The 17,440-nt window shown below is 35.3% G+C and overlaps 3 protein-coding genes across 7 annotated transcripts; 1 reads left to right on the top strand and 2 right to left on the bottom strand.

Moving 5' to 3' along the window:
- Window positions 1–2,231: 2,231 nt before the first annotated feature.
- On the bottom strand, window positions 2,232–5,017 carry LOC123198108 (ataxin-10). 5 transcript variants are annotated; one of them, XM_044612710.1, is made up of 4 exons: window positions 4,862–5,011; window positions 4,492–4,659; window positions 3,728–4,406; window positions 2,232–3,592 (listed from the first exon to the last, which is right to left on the bottom strand). In XM_044612710.1, exons 3-4 carry the CDS (start codon window positions 4,344–4,346, stop codon window positions 2,709–2,711), a joined length of 1,503 nt encoding a protein of 500 aa, XP_044468645.1. In that variant the 5' UTR covers window positions 4,347–4,406; window positions 4,492–4,659; window positions 4,862–5,011; the 3' UTR covers window positions 2,232–2,708. The 5 variants fall into 5 exon arrangements, with proteins under 5 accessions (XP_044468645.1, XP_044468646.1, XP_044468647.1 ...); XM_044612711.1 differs by having other exon boundaries at window positions 4,579–4,659; XM_044612712.1 differs by having other exon boundaries at window positions 4,579–4,662; window positions 4,862–5,009.
- An 835-nt stretch (window positions 5,018–5,852) lies between these two features.
- Window positions 5,853–14,632, top strand: LOC123197845 (post-GPI attachment to proteins factor 3-like). Its single transcript, XM_044612295.1, has 5 exons — window positions 5,853–6,171; window positions 7,315–7,576; window positions 7,690–7,886; window positions 8,327–8,514; window positions 13,999–14,632. The coding sequence occupies exons 1-5, from the start codon at window positions 6,077–6,079 to the stop codon at window positions 14,283–14,285; spliced, it is 1,029 nt and encodes a 342-aa protein (XP_044468230.1). The 5' UTR covers window positions 5,853–6,076; the 3' UTR covers window positions 14,286–14,632.
- Window positions 14,633–14,889: 257 nt separating this feature from the next.
- Window positions 14,890–16,032, bottom strand: LOC123197846 (dehydration-responsive element-binding protein 1A-like). Its single transcript, XM_044612296.1, has one exon. It carries the CDS (start codon window positions 15,856–15,858, stop codon window positions 15,169–15,171), a length of 690 nt encoding a protein of 229 aa, XP_044468231.1. The 5' UTR covers window positions 15,859–16,032; the 3' UTR covers window positions 14,890–15,168.
- Between the last annotated feature and the right edge of the window lie 1,408 nt (window positions 16,033–17,440).

Below are 17,440 nucleotides of genomic sequence, written 5' to 3'. Positions count from 1 at the left end.
ACAGGATTATATTTTTTTTAATAATATTTTAAAATTAAACTTTTGACTCATCTAATACAATGATTTCATTCGCTTGGTGTGGTCCATAAAATTTTTATGCATAGAAATATTGAAAATGAAATCATTGGTATATACATTATTTTAGTAATTTTAGTGTCATGCCCTAATCAATATACATAATTATCATTGTCAACTTCACTTTGTGGAGGGAAGGGTGGAGTTCAGTTGTGCATAAAAAACGCCATCATACTGCTATATGCCCTTGCCAAGACACTGATGTGGATGCTGGGATGTTCCTTAAGTTGACTACATCCATTATCACTTAATTTTTTAATTTATATTTTAAAATGTTAAAAGATGGGGGAGGGACTGATTTGTTTGTGAAATATTTTACTTTTCATCTTGTCCTGGGCCAAGTCTAAATTTGGTACATTTCTGCAAACTCGTGCTTCTGGTTGGTTACTACATATGCACTGAATCTCCAAATTAAAAGCTGTAAGGTACTTTCTTCATAGAATTCAAAAGTAAGAATCTCCACTAATGGGTTGTAAGATAAACTGCTAAAATCCACCAATTCTATGCCATTTCACCTTAAGAAAACCAAGTTATAGAATCAGCACACTTGCTTTATCTTTTTACAATCCTAGTCAAGAACAAGCGATTTCCAGAACCAACACAACTACTCGGACTCAGCTGCAAAAAACTGATGTTTACAACATTAGAAAGGATCACAATGGTAACTTTATTGAGGAAATTTCAGCCTCTTTTCACTTGAAAACTGAAAACTCTCTATATTATTACACTCACAAATGGAACAACTAGATTCTTGGGACTGCCTTTGCCACCATTTCTTGGGATTGATACTGTCCCTTAACTCTTTCCAGGAAGCATCAACCAAAAAACTAGCCAAGTAAAATACCTATTGATAGATAGTGGTTACAAAAGAGAAGATGGACAGCTTGTATATCAGAGAACATGCTTTTTTTATAGGTTGATCTAGAATTCATGGACAAATTCTGGTTTTCTGTGGGAAGTATCTATAGAGTGCCGCCTCTGTTGCTGGTGAACACAGTGCTGACATCAGAGGAATCCAAGGGAAAAATCAGAATAGGGGAGGAGGGGTTGGACAAATAAGGGAAATGCAGATTGGTTGGGGTGGCAACTGTGGTACCTATTGATGATGCCTTCATGAATACCTTCTTTTGCCTTCCAACCGAATGCCTTGCCAACCTCAATATTCTGATTTCCCCTTCTTAAAACATTTCAAAATGTTAAATCACGCAAGCAGATTTTCATTTCCTGACAATCACAGTAAATTATATGTAAACACAATAAAAAACCTTAAGGCCGGTTTGGTTATGAGTTTTAAAAATTACTTTGGTAATCTATCTTTTATTCTCTTGTTTGGTTTGTCAGTAATAAAATATTACAGTAATCTTCTATTACCTATACTGACGTGACAAGTAATATAGATGATAATCTGATTACCATATTCACTTTAGATATTTAAAGATTACTAAAGTAATTTTGATTTTATTATAATTATATTAGTATTTATTAATTTTTTGAGACAAAAATAAATTTATTTTTAATTAATGTGACAAATAATATGAAAAATATTTAAAAATAATTATATTCAAGAGCATTTAAATAAAATAATTTACTAGTAATTTTTTATTACCTTTAATTAAACACAATAATTATTTATACCTATCAAATTTTATCAAACATAATAATCATTTATACCTAGTAATCTTTTAAGTAATCTATCTTTAAGGTAATCTTTTTATTTTGATAATAAAACATTACCCAAACCAAACGTCCCCTAGACCCAAAACTCTATATGAATTGGTTTGGAAATAACTTATTATTTAACACCCCTGACCAAAGTACATATGCAGCATTTGCCTGCTTGCAGTTTCCAGACTCTCCTTAATATCCTTGTTCACTTCCCGGCTCTGCAAAAATGAAAGAAACTTGAAGATAGAAAGCAGAGATGACACTGTTGTTGTGCATACTCTAAACTACACCGTAGAAGAGATGGAGGTGAAGCTGCTAGAAAGATAGATTCTCTGGAAAACCAAACATTCGAATGTGCGCCCAATACAGCTCTTTAGAAGTGCGCCTGAATCAATTTTCTGATTTAATCACAGAAATTAATTCATTATCTGTGAGAATTTTACTACTCTCTGGGAGATCGTATTCAGATTATATCTCTTAATTCTAGATCGTAGCAAGTGCATCATCTACTTAAATATGACAAGAAAGTTCACTTTAGGTTACAATCACTCCAATAGGTTCAATAAATTGGATAAAGTTGAACTCACAGGCAGTAAATGAGACATTGTTTAGTTTCAAGCAGAACCGACTCTCATTTCAGCGTGCCTTCAATCAAAATTCTCTTCATATAATACAAGTAACCTAACAGATCCTGAGAAAGGTTATGAGAAGTTTAAAGAATAATATAAGTAGCCCTCCATGTTCTCACTTGAATCAAATCAACACCAGCCCCAATTTTCTCTGACTCTGGAAACTATTGAAATCCATTGCCAATACTCAAGAAAAGCTTTAAATGTATGCGAAGCAAAAGTGTTCTGGTCGGAGGTCAAAAATGAAAACCAAGCAACCGTCAAATTAATGTAGGAGGTGCACCGGAGATGAGTGAAAATCATCTGGTTAGCCAGAACAAAGGAAAACTATTATTGTAACTATTTTGATGAAATATTTACAAGCTTTGCACGCCGTGTTTTCTGATCCACCTCCACTTTGAGACCAAGTCCAGAAAGTTCAGGCAATTGAACAGATCCTTGAAGCTCCAAATCAACCACTGCTTGTTGGTTTTCCCCATTGCCTTCCAATAAGTTCCTAATAGACCAAATGCCCCACTCCCTTAGAAATGGGTTATCTTCATCAGTAACACACTGTTGTAGTAGCGATAAAACCCCATTTCTCTCCCTAATTTCATCTTGTATATACTTTCTTCGGTATGCACAGTTGCCAATTACGGCAACAATGTCTCTCCGAAATCCTATGTAGGGGCAGGTCTTGCCTGAGTGTAAACTAGTCCCTTCTTGGTTCTCACTCAGTCTCATAGCTTTTCTGATTATTGCTGGAGGCTCGAGGTCACGGAGCAAACATAAAAGCATTTCAATGAGTCCAAAGGATTTTAGTGAAACAACAACATCAGCAGAGCCCTCAGAATTAGAACCAGCAGATCCCTCCCGTGAGCAGATATCTCTCAATATTGTGAGCGAGTATCCAAGAATGTTGATTGCAGAAGAGGCTGTAGGAAGACTGGACTTGCCCTTTGAGGAAAAATCGACCACCCTAATCGATCTCTTAAATATTTCTTGAACACTTACTGCAAAGTCAATGGGTATAATGACTTCTGCAATTTGTTCATTTACTATCTCTGAGACAATTCTCATAAGAAAAGCTTGCTCTGTTGAAAAAGTATTATCTCTTAGGTTAGGATCTTCAAGTTGCTCAGATGCACTGACTTGGTATAGGTTGGAGAACAAAAGAGGAAAATATATTTCTTCAACACATATTCTTGAAACAAGTAACTTCAACCAATCTTCTTTAAAACCAACTGGTGAGACAACAAAAGAAAAAAGTTCAGAAAATCAGAACTTACTTTATCAGCCGCTCAACCGCAAACACCATTAAAGCAAAACTGGATGGAGACTAAGAAGAATGCAATTCGATGCTGTCAATGAAAATGTACCTGATGAAGCAGTCACCAAAATTTCTGTCATAATAGGCAACCTTTTTTCTCCACATAACTCCTGAAACAATCCAGCACTGCCATCGCAACACACATATATAACCATACACAATGGATCACAAGTCTCCTGACTTCGTACTTTAGCAAGTGTAACAAACTCATTTGGAAAGAACATACTCCAAATAGCTCGCTGATGTTTCTCACCAGCCAATGAAACATTAGCCAAAACTTGTAATGCCATTCGAATGATCCCACAATCTGCATCAGAATCAAGTCCTGCAGACTTCATAATTGATAAAACAACCCCAACTCCATCGCTCTCAATAAATGAATTCTGACTGGTAATTTCTCCAGCACAGAGGTTTCTAAAGAGCTTCAGTGATAGTATAAGATATTGCCGACAAGAGGCATAACTGATTGATTGAATAAGCCGAAGGACTGTAGGAAGGATGTTCTTGGAAGCAAGGTCAGAGCGGCCACCTCCAGTTCTAGAAGATTCAACAAGAATTTCTAGGATTTCTTTCAATGAAGATGACCCTGAAGCAGTTAGTAACTGCTGCAGGGCGTCATCTGGCAGTGAAATATTCAACAATGATGCATCATCCATAGTATCAGCCATAAATTAAACAATAAGTAAAGTTAATGACTTCAATTGTAATCACTAATGTACCAATAGATCCTGCAAAGATGAATAGCAAAAGATGATCAAATGAATTTATAAAATAAGGTTCCAAAAGATACCAATACGATTGAAGAGAAATAACCAGATTAAGAAGCAAAACTTCCCCACAAGAACTAAAAGTTCGACAAAATTAGATCGAATTATCATTCTACGATCAGAAATTGCTCACTTTCTCTTCTCATGCGTTTGCTTCATTTCATTAACTTCACAATTTATAGAAAATAATATTAATAACCAGTGCCCTGTTAGCCTGCTGAAAAACAGGCAGGAAAAAGGAAAAAACGCCAACATTCAGTTTCTTATCATCAGGATTTCCAGAAACAGAGTGAAAACTACACAATTTTCCAAAAAGCCGAAAATAAATAAAATGCATCGATAGCAGCAGCATCTTCAGTAAAACCATTACGAAAAGCATCAGTTTTTTACCGAAATAATGAGAAAACGAAAATTACCTGTAGAGAGAGCAAGCTTTGAAGTTGGGTAAAGAGCTTTAACAAGGAATTTGCAGAGAAATTAAGAGTTGTTAATCGAATAGGAAGAGGAATCTATACTATGGAAAGCGGCAGGAGGCAAGCACAGCCCTAAAAATCTTTTCATATTATTATTATTATTGTATTAAAACATACTTGTAGGCTATACAGTAAATACGGGACGAAAAACCAAAAGAAAAAAGTATTATATAATAAATAATAAAAAATATATCTATAAAAAAATTATAAAATTTAGATGAAAAAAGATATAAAATATATATATATGAATTTAATACGATATATTATTAATAATATGTTTCTAAAAATCTATAATATCAATTATAATTTTAGAATTTATTATACATTTTTTAATTGATAATTTAAATATAAAACATTTAATTAATTATTAAATGTAATATAACATAATATATAATTAAAACTCAATCATAACTAAAAATATCATAGAGGATTAAAAATTTAGATGACAAAAAATTAGATTTTTGATTTTATATAATTATAATATTATGATAATTAATTAAAAATATAAAGAATAATTTATATTTTAAAAATTTATAAAATATAAAAAAATAAAAATATATATTTAATATATTTTAATTTAAAAAATTTAAAATATTGCACTTAAAATATAAAATAAATAAAAATATAAATAATGACTGTTTTTTCTATATATGATTACAGGAGAAAAATAAAATATTAATGAATTTATAGGTTTCTTATTTTAGATGTCATTTAATTTAATATTTTTTATTATTTCCATATTTTATTGTTAAAAAAAACATATTCCGAAATACGAAAAGTACGTAGAGTACTCCCAGTTTCGGCGCAAGTACGTACATAGCACGCTATCAGCGCTAAAGTTGAAGGTCAATATCGTAAAAGCACCCCAGCATCTTCGATTCCACGTGTCTTCTCGTAAATCGTTTCTGAGATCATTTATTCACGAGATTCCGGCCCCTGCCTCTCATCATACTCACGATTCATAAAAGAGTCAAGACTGACTCACCAGTCACCTCACCTTAAGCTCTGCTCTATCTTCTCTTCACCACTGAGTCAATCCCCTGACTCGACTCTTTCCTTTTATGGAACTCAATCACGTTCTCACTCCAGCCTCCATCGCCGTGATTATGTAGAAATCTTGAAACCTTGCTCTGTTGACTTCAACTTTCCACGATTTGGATGGCTAACTTCAACTGGATTGCTCTTCTTCTAACACTTTCTTGTTTGGTTCCTTCTCTTCACGCTAGTGCCGGTGATGCTGATCCGATTTACAAGTGAAGTTTTTCAGCTCACATAGTTGCTTGTTGTTCGTTCTTATATTTCCGATAGATTCAATCTTGCTGGAATAATACTTGCTTGTTCAATTTTGTTTTGAAGAGCGAGTAATATTTTTTTTATGAGCAATTGTTTAGAGGAAGTTTAGATTCTTGTTTTGTTATGATGGATATGGTTACTATAGTTGAAGACTCAGTTTCTTTTGCTTGAGATTCTACGTAATTTTACTTAGCTTGAAAATAGTTTAATTTTCTGTGATAAGAACCTTTGTTGTTTCTGATTTTGTGAGATTATGGATGGATTTTGGAGAAGTTTTGTTATTTTTGAACATTTATCAAATAGTCAAATTTGCTTTTGTGCGCTATTGGTTGTGTTAGGTTGAAAGGGACAAAAGAAAGATATATTGAATCTAAAGAAAGATATATTAAACAAGTAGGTAATAGGTTTTTTTATAGAGGCCATTCATTGAATATAAAGAGCTACGCAGTTGGTTATTTTTTTTTTTTTTACATAATGTAATTTAAGCGCTTTTATACATCATTCCCAAACACATGTTTAGTTGTACATTGAGTTTAATGATTAAAGCATGTCCTAAGGAGTTTTGGGGTTGAATTTGTGAAAGTCGGTTTAACCATTTTAGATTTGATATTGCAGGGGGTCTGTGTACAATTCTTGGTGTCTTCCTTACTTGAAATTTGTTACCATTTATTTGGCTAGATTATAGCATGCTTTCCCTTTTTCCAGTCAACTTTCTCAAGTATTTTTCATGCTCTCTCTGCTTGTGTTTTTACATTGATTTTTAAAGTCTGTTTTAGAATGGTGAGAAGTTTCTCTTATGGTATCAACTGTCATGCTTGACCAACTCTTTATTTGAGTAACATGGTAGTTCTTGAAGCTAGGTCTGAGATTTCCTAAGAAGTAAATTTTGGCTGCACAATAACTTTTTGTGATATCTTGAAGTACTGGCAGGGGGATTAACTAAACCTGAGATTTATGTTATACTAAAAGTACTCCATCTATCTATGTTGTTTCATAATTTGATTGTACTAGTAGATATCTGCATACTATCCTGGATGTTTAATATGATTATGATCTTGCCTGTTGAGCTATTATTCTTATCATAATTGTCATTTATTTTCCAGGGCTTGTGTGGAGGAGTGTGAGAAAACTGGATGTGTAGGAGCTAAATGTTTCCAACACTGTAACTTCTCATCTGACGGGAAACCTATGGGTGGACCGTGGTATCTTCAAGAACCACTTTATATCAGGTGGAAACAATGGGACTGCAGCAGTGACTGTCGATATCAATGTATGCTTGTTAGGGAAGAGGAGAGAGAAAAAGTTGGTGACAAGCCTGTCAAGTATCATGGGAAATGGCCATTCCGTCGTGTTTATGGTATCCAGGTTGTTACATATTATTTGCTGGAACAGTATTTTACTGTTAATGTAACTAAAGAAATCTGGCTAATTTCACTTGAATGATTTGTCAATCAAAATGTTCTTTTTAATGTTTTCAGGAACCTGTTTCTGTTGCTGTCTCTGCACTCAATCTTTCCATACAATTTCATGGTTGGTTGTCCTTTTTCATCCTTCTAAACTACAAGTTGCCGTTGAGGCCGGATAAGAAGGCCTATTACGAATATACTGGTTTGTGGCATATCTATGGAATACTAGCAATGAACTTTTGGTTTTGGAATGCTGTTTTCCATAGTCGGTAAGTAGTCATCTCTTGTTTGTACCTCTATACCTGCAACATTACCCATAAATCCTTCTTCTCATTGTCACCACTTGCTTCAACAATCTACAAATTCTTTTTCATAGGAGTGGACCTTAATTCTTTCAATTCTATATTCAGATGCTGTTTGCAATTGGTTTTTGTTCATCCCACAACACATTATTTTCTTTTTAGTGCTATATGGGGGCAATTTTGTGGAACCAAGGAAAAATAAAAACTATTGTGTAATATGCAAGTTAGTATAATCTGTACAAAGTTTGACTGGAATGATAGTTTAATGCAGAGTTGCTATGCTGTACTGAGAGGACCTCTTAAATCTTTTGATGTCAAATAATTATCAGATTGTTTGTTTAATTGTGCTACTATTTTCATTTTCTTGGTAATATATTAATGATACTTTGTGCTTTAACTAAATGTAGAGATGTTGAGTTGACAGAGAAGTTAGGCTATTCATCTGCTGTTGCATTAGTTGGGTTTACATTTATTCTAGCAATACTGAGAGCTTTTGACGTGAGAGATGAAGCTTCCAGGGTTATGGTTGCTGCACCACTGATTGCATTTGTGACAACTCACATCTTGTACCTGAATTTCTTTAATCTTGATTACGGTAATTCATTCTCTATTGACCTTCACTTGTGACTCTTAACAATAATGAATTTTTTATTATTATTGCATATGTACAAGCACAAGATATATATAGAGAAGTTACATGAAATGAATCCCTATAATTAAGCTATGATCCCACAATCACCGTCCTATTCACTCAATTACAGCCCCTTAATTTCCTATAATAAATTATAGTCTTTTAAACTAGGAAAGTATGAATAACAAGAATTTGTATAGCTCATTACGGTATATTTCAACACTCCCCCTCAAGTTGGTGCATAAATGTCATATATGCCCAACTTGTCTACAAAATTTGAGAATACTCGGTTTGAGACTGCTTTGGTAAGTATATCAGCCAATTGATCCTCTGATCGAATCTTGGGCAATTCCATGATCTTTTCATCCAGTTTTTCTTTAATGAAAAATCTATCCACTTTGACATGCTTTGTACGATCATGTTGTATTGAATTATGAGCAATATCACATGCTGCTTTATTATCACAAAATAGTTGGATAGGTTGGTTATCTGAATAACCCAAATCCTGCAATAGGAGTCTTAACCATAACGTCTCACAAATTTCAAGTGCCATACTTCTGAATTCAGCTTCAGCACTTGAGCGAGCTACAACATTTTGTTTTTTGCTTCTCCATGTCACAAGATTACCTTCTAGAAAAGTAAAGTAACCAGATGTAGATCGCCTGTTATTGACATCACCTGCCCAATCAGCATCAGTATATGCTTTTATACTTTGATAGTCTTCATTTTTAGTAAACAATACTCCTTTCCCTGGAGCAGTTTTCAAGTACCTCAGAATGCGCATAACAACATTCATATGTTGTTCTCCAGGATTGTGCATAAACTGGCTAACAATACCCAAGGCATAAGCTAAATCTGGCCTGGTATGTGATAAGTACATCAATCTCCCTACAAGTCTTTGATATCTTCCTTTATCAACTGGTACTTGACTGGTCTCTTCACGAAGCTTTAAGCCTTCTTCTACTAGTGTATCACTGGTTGACATTCAAGCATACCCGTTTCCTGCAATAAACCTAAGGCATATTTTCTTTGAGATAGAAATATTCCTTTATCAGATCAGGATACTTCAATCCCAAGAAAATACTTTAGAGAGCCTAGATCTTTCATTTCAAATTCCTTGGACAAGTAGTTTTGAAGAGCTTTCCTTTCTTCAGGATCATTTCCTGTAACCACCATATCATCCACATATACAATGAGTGCAGTGATTTTTCCTTGCTGTTTTTTGAGGAAAAGAGTATGATCTGAATTACTCTGATTGTAGCCAAAGGCTCTCATGGATTTTGTGAACCTTCCAAACCATGCTTTAGGAGATTGTTTTAGCCCATACAATGATTTCTTTAGCCTACAGACCTTCTGGTTATGTTTTTCTGATATCTTATACCCTGGTGGGAGATCCATGTAGACTTCTTCGAATAGTTCACCATGTAGAAAAACATTCTCCACATCAAATTGTTGTAATGGCCAATCTAAGTTTGCAGCTAAGTACAACAATACACGAATTGTGTTAATTTTAGCTACAGGAGCAAATGTTTTTGTGTAATCAATCCCATAGGTCTGAGTGTATCCCTTTGCTACCAACCTCGCTTTAAAGCGTTCAATTGTGCCATCTGCCTTGTACTTCACAGTGTAAATCCATCGACATCCAACTGGTTTCTTTCCGAGTGGAAGATCAACGAGTTCCCATGTTTCATTCTTTTCCAGAGATTCCATTTCCTCGTTCATAGCTGCATTCCATCTTGGGTCTGCTAAGGCTTCCTGCACACTGTTAGGAATAGATACAACAGACAATTGATTCATAAATGACATGTTTGATTCCGACAAACGATGGTTAGACACATAATGACTCATAGGATATTTTACTTTACTAGACAATTCAGGTTCATATGTGGGTTTAGGAACACCTCTATTTTGACGTTGTGGTAACTGTCTTTTGTGTGGCTTAGGATTATCTTCAGCAAGTGATTGGTGTGGTATATCAGATGAAGGTGTAGCCATATTTTCAAGGATCTCAATGTGAGGTTGAGTTGGAGGTAGCTCCACTTCTTCGGCTATACCTCGATCCAATGTCAATTCACCCACTTCTTGATTTTGTCTAGTTTGATTGTCATCATCATTGGAGTCCAATGTTGGACCACTTAGATCTAAGTTAATCACATCTATGTTACCATTTTCATCATAATTGAGAGTCTGAATTTCTTTTCGGTACTCCCCCTGACATTCAGGCTCAGAGAAATACATTGTATCTTCATGAAAGATGACATCCATTGTGACAAATAGTCGACGAGTTGGAGGATGGTAACACCGGTATCCCTTTTGATGTGTGGCATATCCAACAAAAACACATTTCACTGCTTGAGGAGTTAACTTAGTGCATTGATGCTTGTGGAGATGTACAAACACTACACACCCAAAGACATGAGGAGGTAAATTTGGAGCTGATGGGGCATTAACTATTTCATTAAGGATTTGGAATGGTGTTTTAAAATTGATAGTGCTGGAGGGTACTCGATTTATTAAATAGGCTGCAGCAGTGAGTGCTTCTCCCCAATAAGATAATGGCATATGAACGTCAATTAATAATGCTCGAACAACTTCTAACAAGTGTCTATTTTTCTGCTCCACAACTCCATTTTGTTGGGGTGTGTTAGGACACGTAGTGTGATGAATCATTCCTTGTGCTTCTAGATATTGTTGAAGTTTAATATTCTGATATTCTCCACCATTGTCACTGTGAAGAATTTGAATCTTTGCATTATATGGAGTTTCAACCATTTTATGAAACTTTTGGAATACTGAGTTCACTTCAGCTTTGGATTTCATCAAGCACAGCCATGTCATCCTGGTATAATCATCAATAAATGTTACAAACCATCGTGACCCACCCAAAGTAGTGACCTTAGATGGACTCCAAACATCAGAGTGAATGCACATAAAAGGAAGTGGACTTTTATTCAATCGTAATGGAAAAGAAACACGATGACTTTTTGCAAGTTCACACACGTCACACTTGAAATTAGCAACATCAACTTTTGTAAATAAATTAGGAAATAATTTTTTCAAATATCCAAAAGAAGCGTGCGCTAAACGGCGATGCCATAACCAGATTTCTGATTTTCTTTTATCCTCCTCATGACTATCCATTTTCAAGGCTTGTCATAAGCGTTTGGTACTTTGTGATTTCAAGTCCAAGTAATATAGTTTTCTTTGTCCAATACCACAACCAATCGTCTTCCTGGTTTTGATGTCCTTAAACACACAAAATTCAGGCCAAAAAATTACAACACAAGATAAGGTAGTTGTTATTTGAGAAACTGACAAAAGATTATATTCTAAAAATGGAACAACTAACACAGAGTCTAAATTTAATGTATCAGTTAGAGTTAAGGGTCCTCTCCTAATGATTAGGGTAGATGTTCCATTTGCAGTAGAGACAAATTTTTGGTTGGAAGGATCAAGCGGTGAGACCTGTCTAGAATCAAATGTCATATGATCTGTAGCACCAGAGTCAATTATCCATGCACTATTAAAAACAGGTGTAGAAATATTTAAAGCCTTACCACCATTGTCTGCAGATAATGTTAATGCTGAGGTTTATTCAGTAACATTATCTTCAGTCTTTGTTTCAACAGTTGCTGCAGTTGAAGACCTTTTCTTATTTTTCTTTGAGCGACTATGATCCCACCATTCTGGATATCCCACGAGCTCAAAACAACTACTTTTGGTATGACCAGATTGATTGCAATGAGTGCATTTAAAAGAGGACTTGTTAATCCCATTGTTTATTCTACTATTTTTTGATCGATTCCTAGCCATCATGGCATTGGATTCAGAAGTTCCAAAATCACTTTTCAAGGTGGTACGACGTACAGCTTCTCGTCGAACCAAAGAGTAACACATCCAGATTTGGCACTGGATCTTTGTGCAAAATTTCTCGTTGGATTTGATCAAAAACCTCATCCAATCAAGCAAGAAATATGTGAACTCTTAACCGTTCAATGGATTTACGGTAAGCTTTGACATCATCTGGATCCTTCATAATCACCTTATCACGATGGTCTAATTCTTGAAAAATTTCGGTCAACTCCCCATAATACACAGAGAGAACTTGTTCGTTTTGTCTTGCTGAGAAGGTCGTCTGATTCAAATTGAAAACTTGCAGTTCATCATTTCCATCATAGAATGCTTTTAACAAGGCATCCCAAATTTCATAGGCAGTGTGTAAGCGTAAATAACGCCTCATAATTTCTGGAGTCATAGACATTAATAATCATCTTTTTATCTTTTGATTTTCAGCATACCATTTTTCATAGCCTTTATCTCCTTCTGCAGGTGGCTTAGTCTTGCCATGAATATAGGAGATCTTGTCCCTTTCAGCAATTTGCATTTCCACTAGCTGAGACCATATATCATAATTTGTTTCTGTAAGGATTATTCCTGCATTGAATATTCCTTCAGATTGGACAACACCAGGAACTGTTTTGGATCCTGATGTTTCACTCATATTGTTTTTTTTTTTTTTTAAACACAAAAGAAAAAAATAATTAGGAAACATGTAGTGGTCTAAAACCTTGCTCTGATACCATCTTAACAATAATGAATTTTTTATTATTATTGCATATGTATAAGCACAGGATATATATAAAGAAGTTACATGAAATGAATCCCTATAATTAAGCTATGATCCCACAATCACCGTTCTATTCACTCAATTACAACCCCTTAATTTTCTATAATTAATTGTAATCTTCTAAACTAGGAAAGTATAAATAACAAGAATTTGTACAACTCATTACAGTATATTTCAATAGTGACATCATATATGATATAACCTTATAAGGAATGTTAGTATTTCAACATAAATACATAATCCACCTGTCTGGACCTGTACCACGATCTATTACCAATATTAATAACCATATGACTATAATGTTGGTTCTTTACTGCTTGGTTTAAAATTTGTATCAAAATAACCTTTTCTCTACTATTTGGAATCGGCCAGCAAACTTTCCTTGCTATCTGTCTGGTCTTCTCTTGTGCAAAAACTTGCACTTTCATGATAAATATGAGTTTTGTCCTCTCTTTATATTTATATTCAACTTTTGCATTTGCTTCATATCTTGGAGTTACTGGTTCTGTTGCACCAAACTTGACCACCCTATTAAAAATTCATATTTCCTTCCTTATATAGCATTTACATTTGATTATTTTATTGTGTCACCACTAATTAGTTTCATGTTTTATTTTAATTTAATATATATTTTAAGGGATATGAGGACATGTGAATACAATTCCAAGATTTTGTTAATATCACTTTTCGAAGCATACTCTAAAAGATTGTGCTATGTTAAAGTATACATCAATGATAGAAAACAAACTATTGACTATCAATGAATTAGCTCAATGCTGTTTAACCAATGGTTTTTTCTCTGTTCAAAACCGTTTTTGCAGGACTGAACAAGAAAGTTTGTGTGACCATGGGTATAGCTCAACTTCTCATATGGGCAGTATGGGCTGGTGTCACCCGTCATCCATCACGCTGGAAACTGTGGGTGGTTGTTGTTGGAGGTGTTGTAGCCATGCTCTTGGACATATACGACTTCCCACCTTACTGGGGTTTTGTTGATGCTCATGCTTTATATCACGCCACTAGCATCCCTCTCACATACCTTTGGTGGAGCTTTATTAGGGACGACGCCGAGTTCAGAACATCAACTCTCCGCAAAAAAGTTAAGTAACCGTTTCTTTATCCAGAAGCACATGCTTATCAGATGGTAGATTGTATCAAAATCCGTTGACATGCCCATCCGTCACTTCAACATCAGATTGTATTCTTTGTCACCTGATGTAACTTTTTTCTCCAGAATCGCAGGTCCTGTTGTTTCAAAAATTTTTGTTTTTGATGTTGCATCATTTCCATGGAGTATGTGGGATATCTCATTGTGTTTGTTATTCCTCTGAAGATAATAGTTAGATTTGGTAGGTAGAAGACTCATAGAACTATGGTACCTTAATTTTGTTGTAAATGCTGGTTTATGTTGTTGATGATGGGATAATATAACTAAATGCGGGATTATGTGGTGAAGTTGGTCAATTTTACTGCTTTATGCAGTAATTAATTAACTCTGAAACACCACTTTTCTGGTTTTACAGGGTGGCGAGAAGATGATATGCAACTCTCTTTTATGGTTGCATTGTCAGTTCTTGCCTAGAACAGGTAAATAAAGAAGCAGTCTTTTTGGGCTTAGTGGGCTAAGAAGAAACTTTCTTTAAATAGCATTTACTTGTTATTTTTTCCTCTTTTTTTTTTTTTCTTTTTTGGGGTTGTTTGACAAGCTATAATACATTAAACAACCCGAGCGGGTAAAAGAGCTTTTTCAAACTTCTACTATAGTGCACATTTTGAGCATTTGCTCCATTATTATTAGCAACTATATAGCACAACTTCTTTTCATAAGTATGTATGCTCGCACCGTACTAGTCAAAAATTATAAGTACGGAACCCACTAAGTTACTAAGTTTTCCTAGCAGCCAAACACAATTCCATAGTCTAACTAGTCACTCCCAGTGCTTTTAATATTCGTATGGTTTTTTTTTTTTTAATAATTAAATTGAGTAGCTCTAAAGTGACATTTCGCCATCTCTTTCCGCTTCATCACCATCTATTTCACATCGGGGAGGCGGCAACAACATCCCTTCAGCCATATTTGCAAGCAATCCCGGCATTCCAAAAACTGCTTCTTCATCCATAAAAAACACTTCATCCGACATTGTCGTCCTCTCTTCTTCAACCATTTTCTCGCTCTCTTGTTTCAAACCTCCCTCTTCCTGTGTAGGCCGGAACGCCTCCGTTGCTTCCGCTGCCACCTTTTGGATATCCTTAGCATCAGTTGAAGCTGGTACAGGTAGTCGCCAGGCTGAGTCTGCGAAATTCAAACAAGCCATTCGCCCTCGCAAAGCAAGCGCTGCCACGTCATGCGCCCTTGCCGCCATTTCCACTGTCGGAAAAGTCCCCAGCCAAATCCTCGACTTCTTATTGGGCTCCCTAACTTCACAAACCCACTTCCCAGAATTCCTCCGCTGCACTCCTCGGTACACTGGGTGACGAGTCTCTTGAAACTTCTTACGACCCGCTCGCTTCTTTGGATAGCTCGCAGCCAATAACACATCTTCATCGGAAAAATTTCCCCGGCAAGATATAGAACTGTTTCCGTCAGATACCGGAGAAGAAGCAGCAGGCAAGTCAAAACCAGGTGACCAAAAACCAGAAGAATAAGGATGTGGATCAGAAAAACTAGAGAAAAACTCCATAGAAATCGATAAGATAAGTGGGTTGAGAGTGTAGTTATGAGTAGTGTGAGTAAAATACTCTTTAGAGTAGAATCTGAGAAAGAAGTATCTATGGATTAAAGATTTTATACGAAGGGTGGCTTTGTATTTGAGAAAAGTGAACACGGAGTATGAAGAGGAAACAGCTGGAAGTGGAAGAGACTCGACAGATCTTACAAAAATTAGTTTTGTTGATCTTCTTTGCTTAAGACATTTACCAGCTGTTTTTGGGACAAGTTGAGTCATTCGCTTCATTGATTGACACGTGGTGGTTTGAACGAAGTGATGACGTGGCACATATAAAACAAAGGAAAGCCTTTTCAAAATGACGTCACACGAATTTCAAAACACGGGTTGACAGTTAAAACCCAGCGAGCCCAACGGATCTATAGGGAAGGGGGGTTGGTTTTTCCGCGGTTTCGTGTGGACCACGTGGCTTAACTGGAGTTCACCATTTTTAAAAAGATTTTGATTTTCCCTTGTTTTTATTTCTTTATTTTTCAGTTAATGAATCGACAGTTGGAAGTAACCGAAGGAAGTTGGTCAGAAGGAAAGCAAGAGCGTCAACATCATCAACCGTGTTTGGGGAGTCGAGACTTCTTCATTTTTTCATTTTTCTTTAGGCCACAAGACTATTTTCCACCTAATATATGCTATTATCTCAAAATTCTCTCATTAATTTTGAAAATTTTATTTACCCACCCATAAACGGTTAAAATTAACAGAATCCTAAGCCCTTAAAATTTTATCTCTTTTCACCCTCTAACCCCTAAAAACTAATCATTTCTTCTTAGGTCAAGTTTTAAAAAATAGTATTCCCCTTTAAGGTTTAGCTTTCAATCCCCGACACCAAATCAGACGTCATCGCCAACGACGAAGCTTTCCAGAGGCATCATCATGCTCTGACCGTCTCTCTTTTCTCTTTTGAAACATCGATCGATCGAGATCCTAGACGTCTTCTTTTGGGAAGACATCCCAAACGAAGATGAGGTCGTCGTCTTCGTCTAGGAAGATATCCCTCTTTCCAAGTCAGATCTCTTGACTGACGTTTCAGAGGAGAAAAGAGAGATGGTCGGAGCATGGTGATGCCTCTAGAAAGCTTTGTCATTGGCAATGACACCAGATTTGACGTTAGGGATTGAAAGCTAAACCCTAGGGGGAATGCTATTTTTTAAAATTTGGCCTAGGGGGAAATGGTTAGTTTTTAGGGTTAGGGAGAAAAACTAGATTAAATTTTAATTTATTTTTAATATTATAGATAAAATGACGATTTTACCTTTTAAACTGTTAATTTTAACAGTCCATAGGTGAGTAAATAGGATTTTCATAGTTAACAGATGAAAAGTTAAAATTACAACATACTTTAGGCGGGAAATAGTCCTTTGGCCTTTTCTTTATTCTTTTTCTACCCAAATATATTTTTGTGGAATCCAAGCAAGCCAACAAGCAGGAAAGTGGGTTTTAGGTTTTTTTTTTTGGCCAAAAATTTTTACCACCCAAGATTTTGTCAAATTTCAAATTCCCACTCATAAAGCTTTAAAAACCCTATCATTCTGTTAGGGTT

The sequence above is a fragment of the Mangifera indica genome, chromosome 15 (genome assembly GCF_011075055.1).
Source record: "Mangifera indica cultivar Alphonso chromosome 15, CATAS_Mindica_2.1, whole genome shotgun sequence".
Taxonomy (NCBI): Eukaryota; Viridiplantae; Streptophyta; class Magnoliopsida; order Sapindales; family Anacardiaceae; genus Mangifera; species Mangifera indica.
The sequence above is the reverse complement of the archived record's forward strand: the minus strand, read 5'-3'. Positions and strand labels throughout refer to the sequence as shown.

Excerpts from the sequence above, each read along its gene's own strand:
- LOC123198108 (XM_044612708.1), bottom strand. The coding sequence starts at position 4,346 with ATGGCTGATACTATGGATGATGCATCATTGTTGAATATTTCACTGCCA. Across the intron at positions 3,593-3,727 it reads TTTGGTGACTGCTTCATCAG|TTGGTTTTAAAGAAGATTGG; the intron begins GTACATTTTCAT and ends TTGTCTCACCAG.
- LOC123197845 (XM_044612295.1), top strand. The coding sequence starts at position 6,077 with ATGGCTAACTTCAACTGGATTGCTCTTCTTCTAACACTTTCTTGTTTG. Across the intron at positions 7,887-8,326 it reads AATGCTGTTTTCCATAGTCG|AGATGTTGAGTTGACAGAGA; the intron begins GTAAGTAGTCAT and ends AACTAAATGTAG. Across the intron at positions 8,515-13,998 it reads TTTCTTTAATCTTGATTACG|GACTGAACAAGAAAGTTTGT; the intron begins GTAATTCATTCT and ends CCGTTTTTGCAG.
- LOC123197846 (XM_044612296.1), bottom strand. The coding sequence starts at position 15,858 with ATGGAGTTTTTCTCTAGTTTTTCTGATCCACATCCTTATTCTTCTGGT.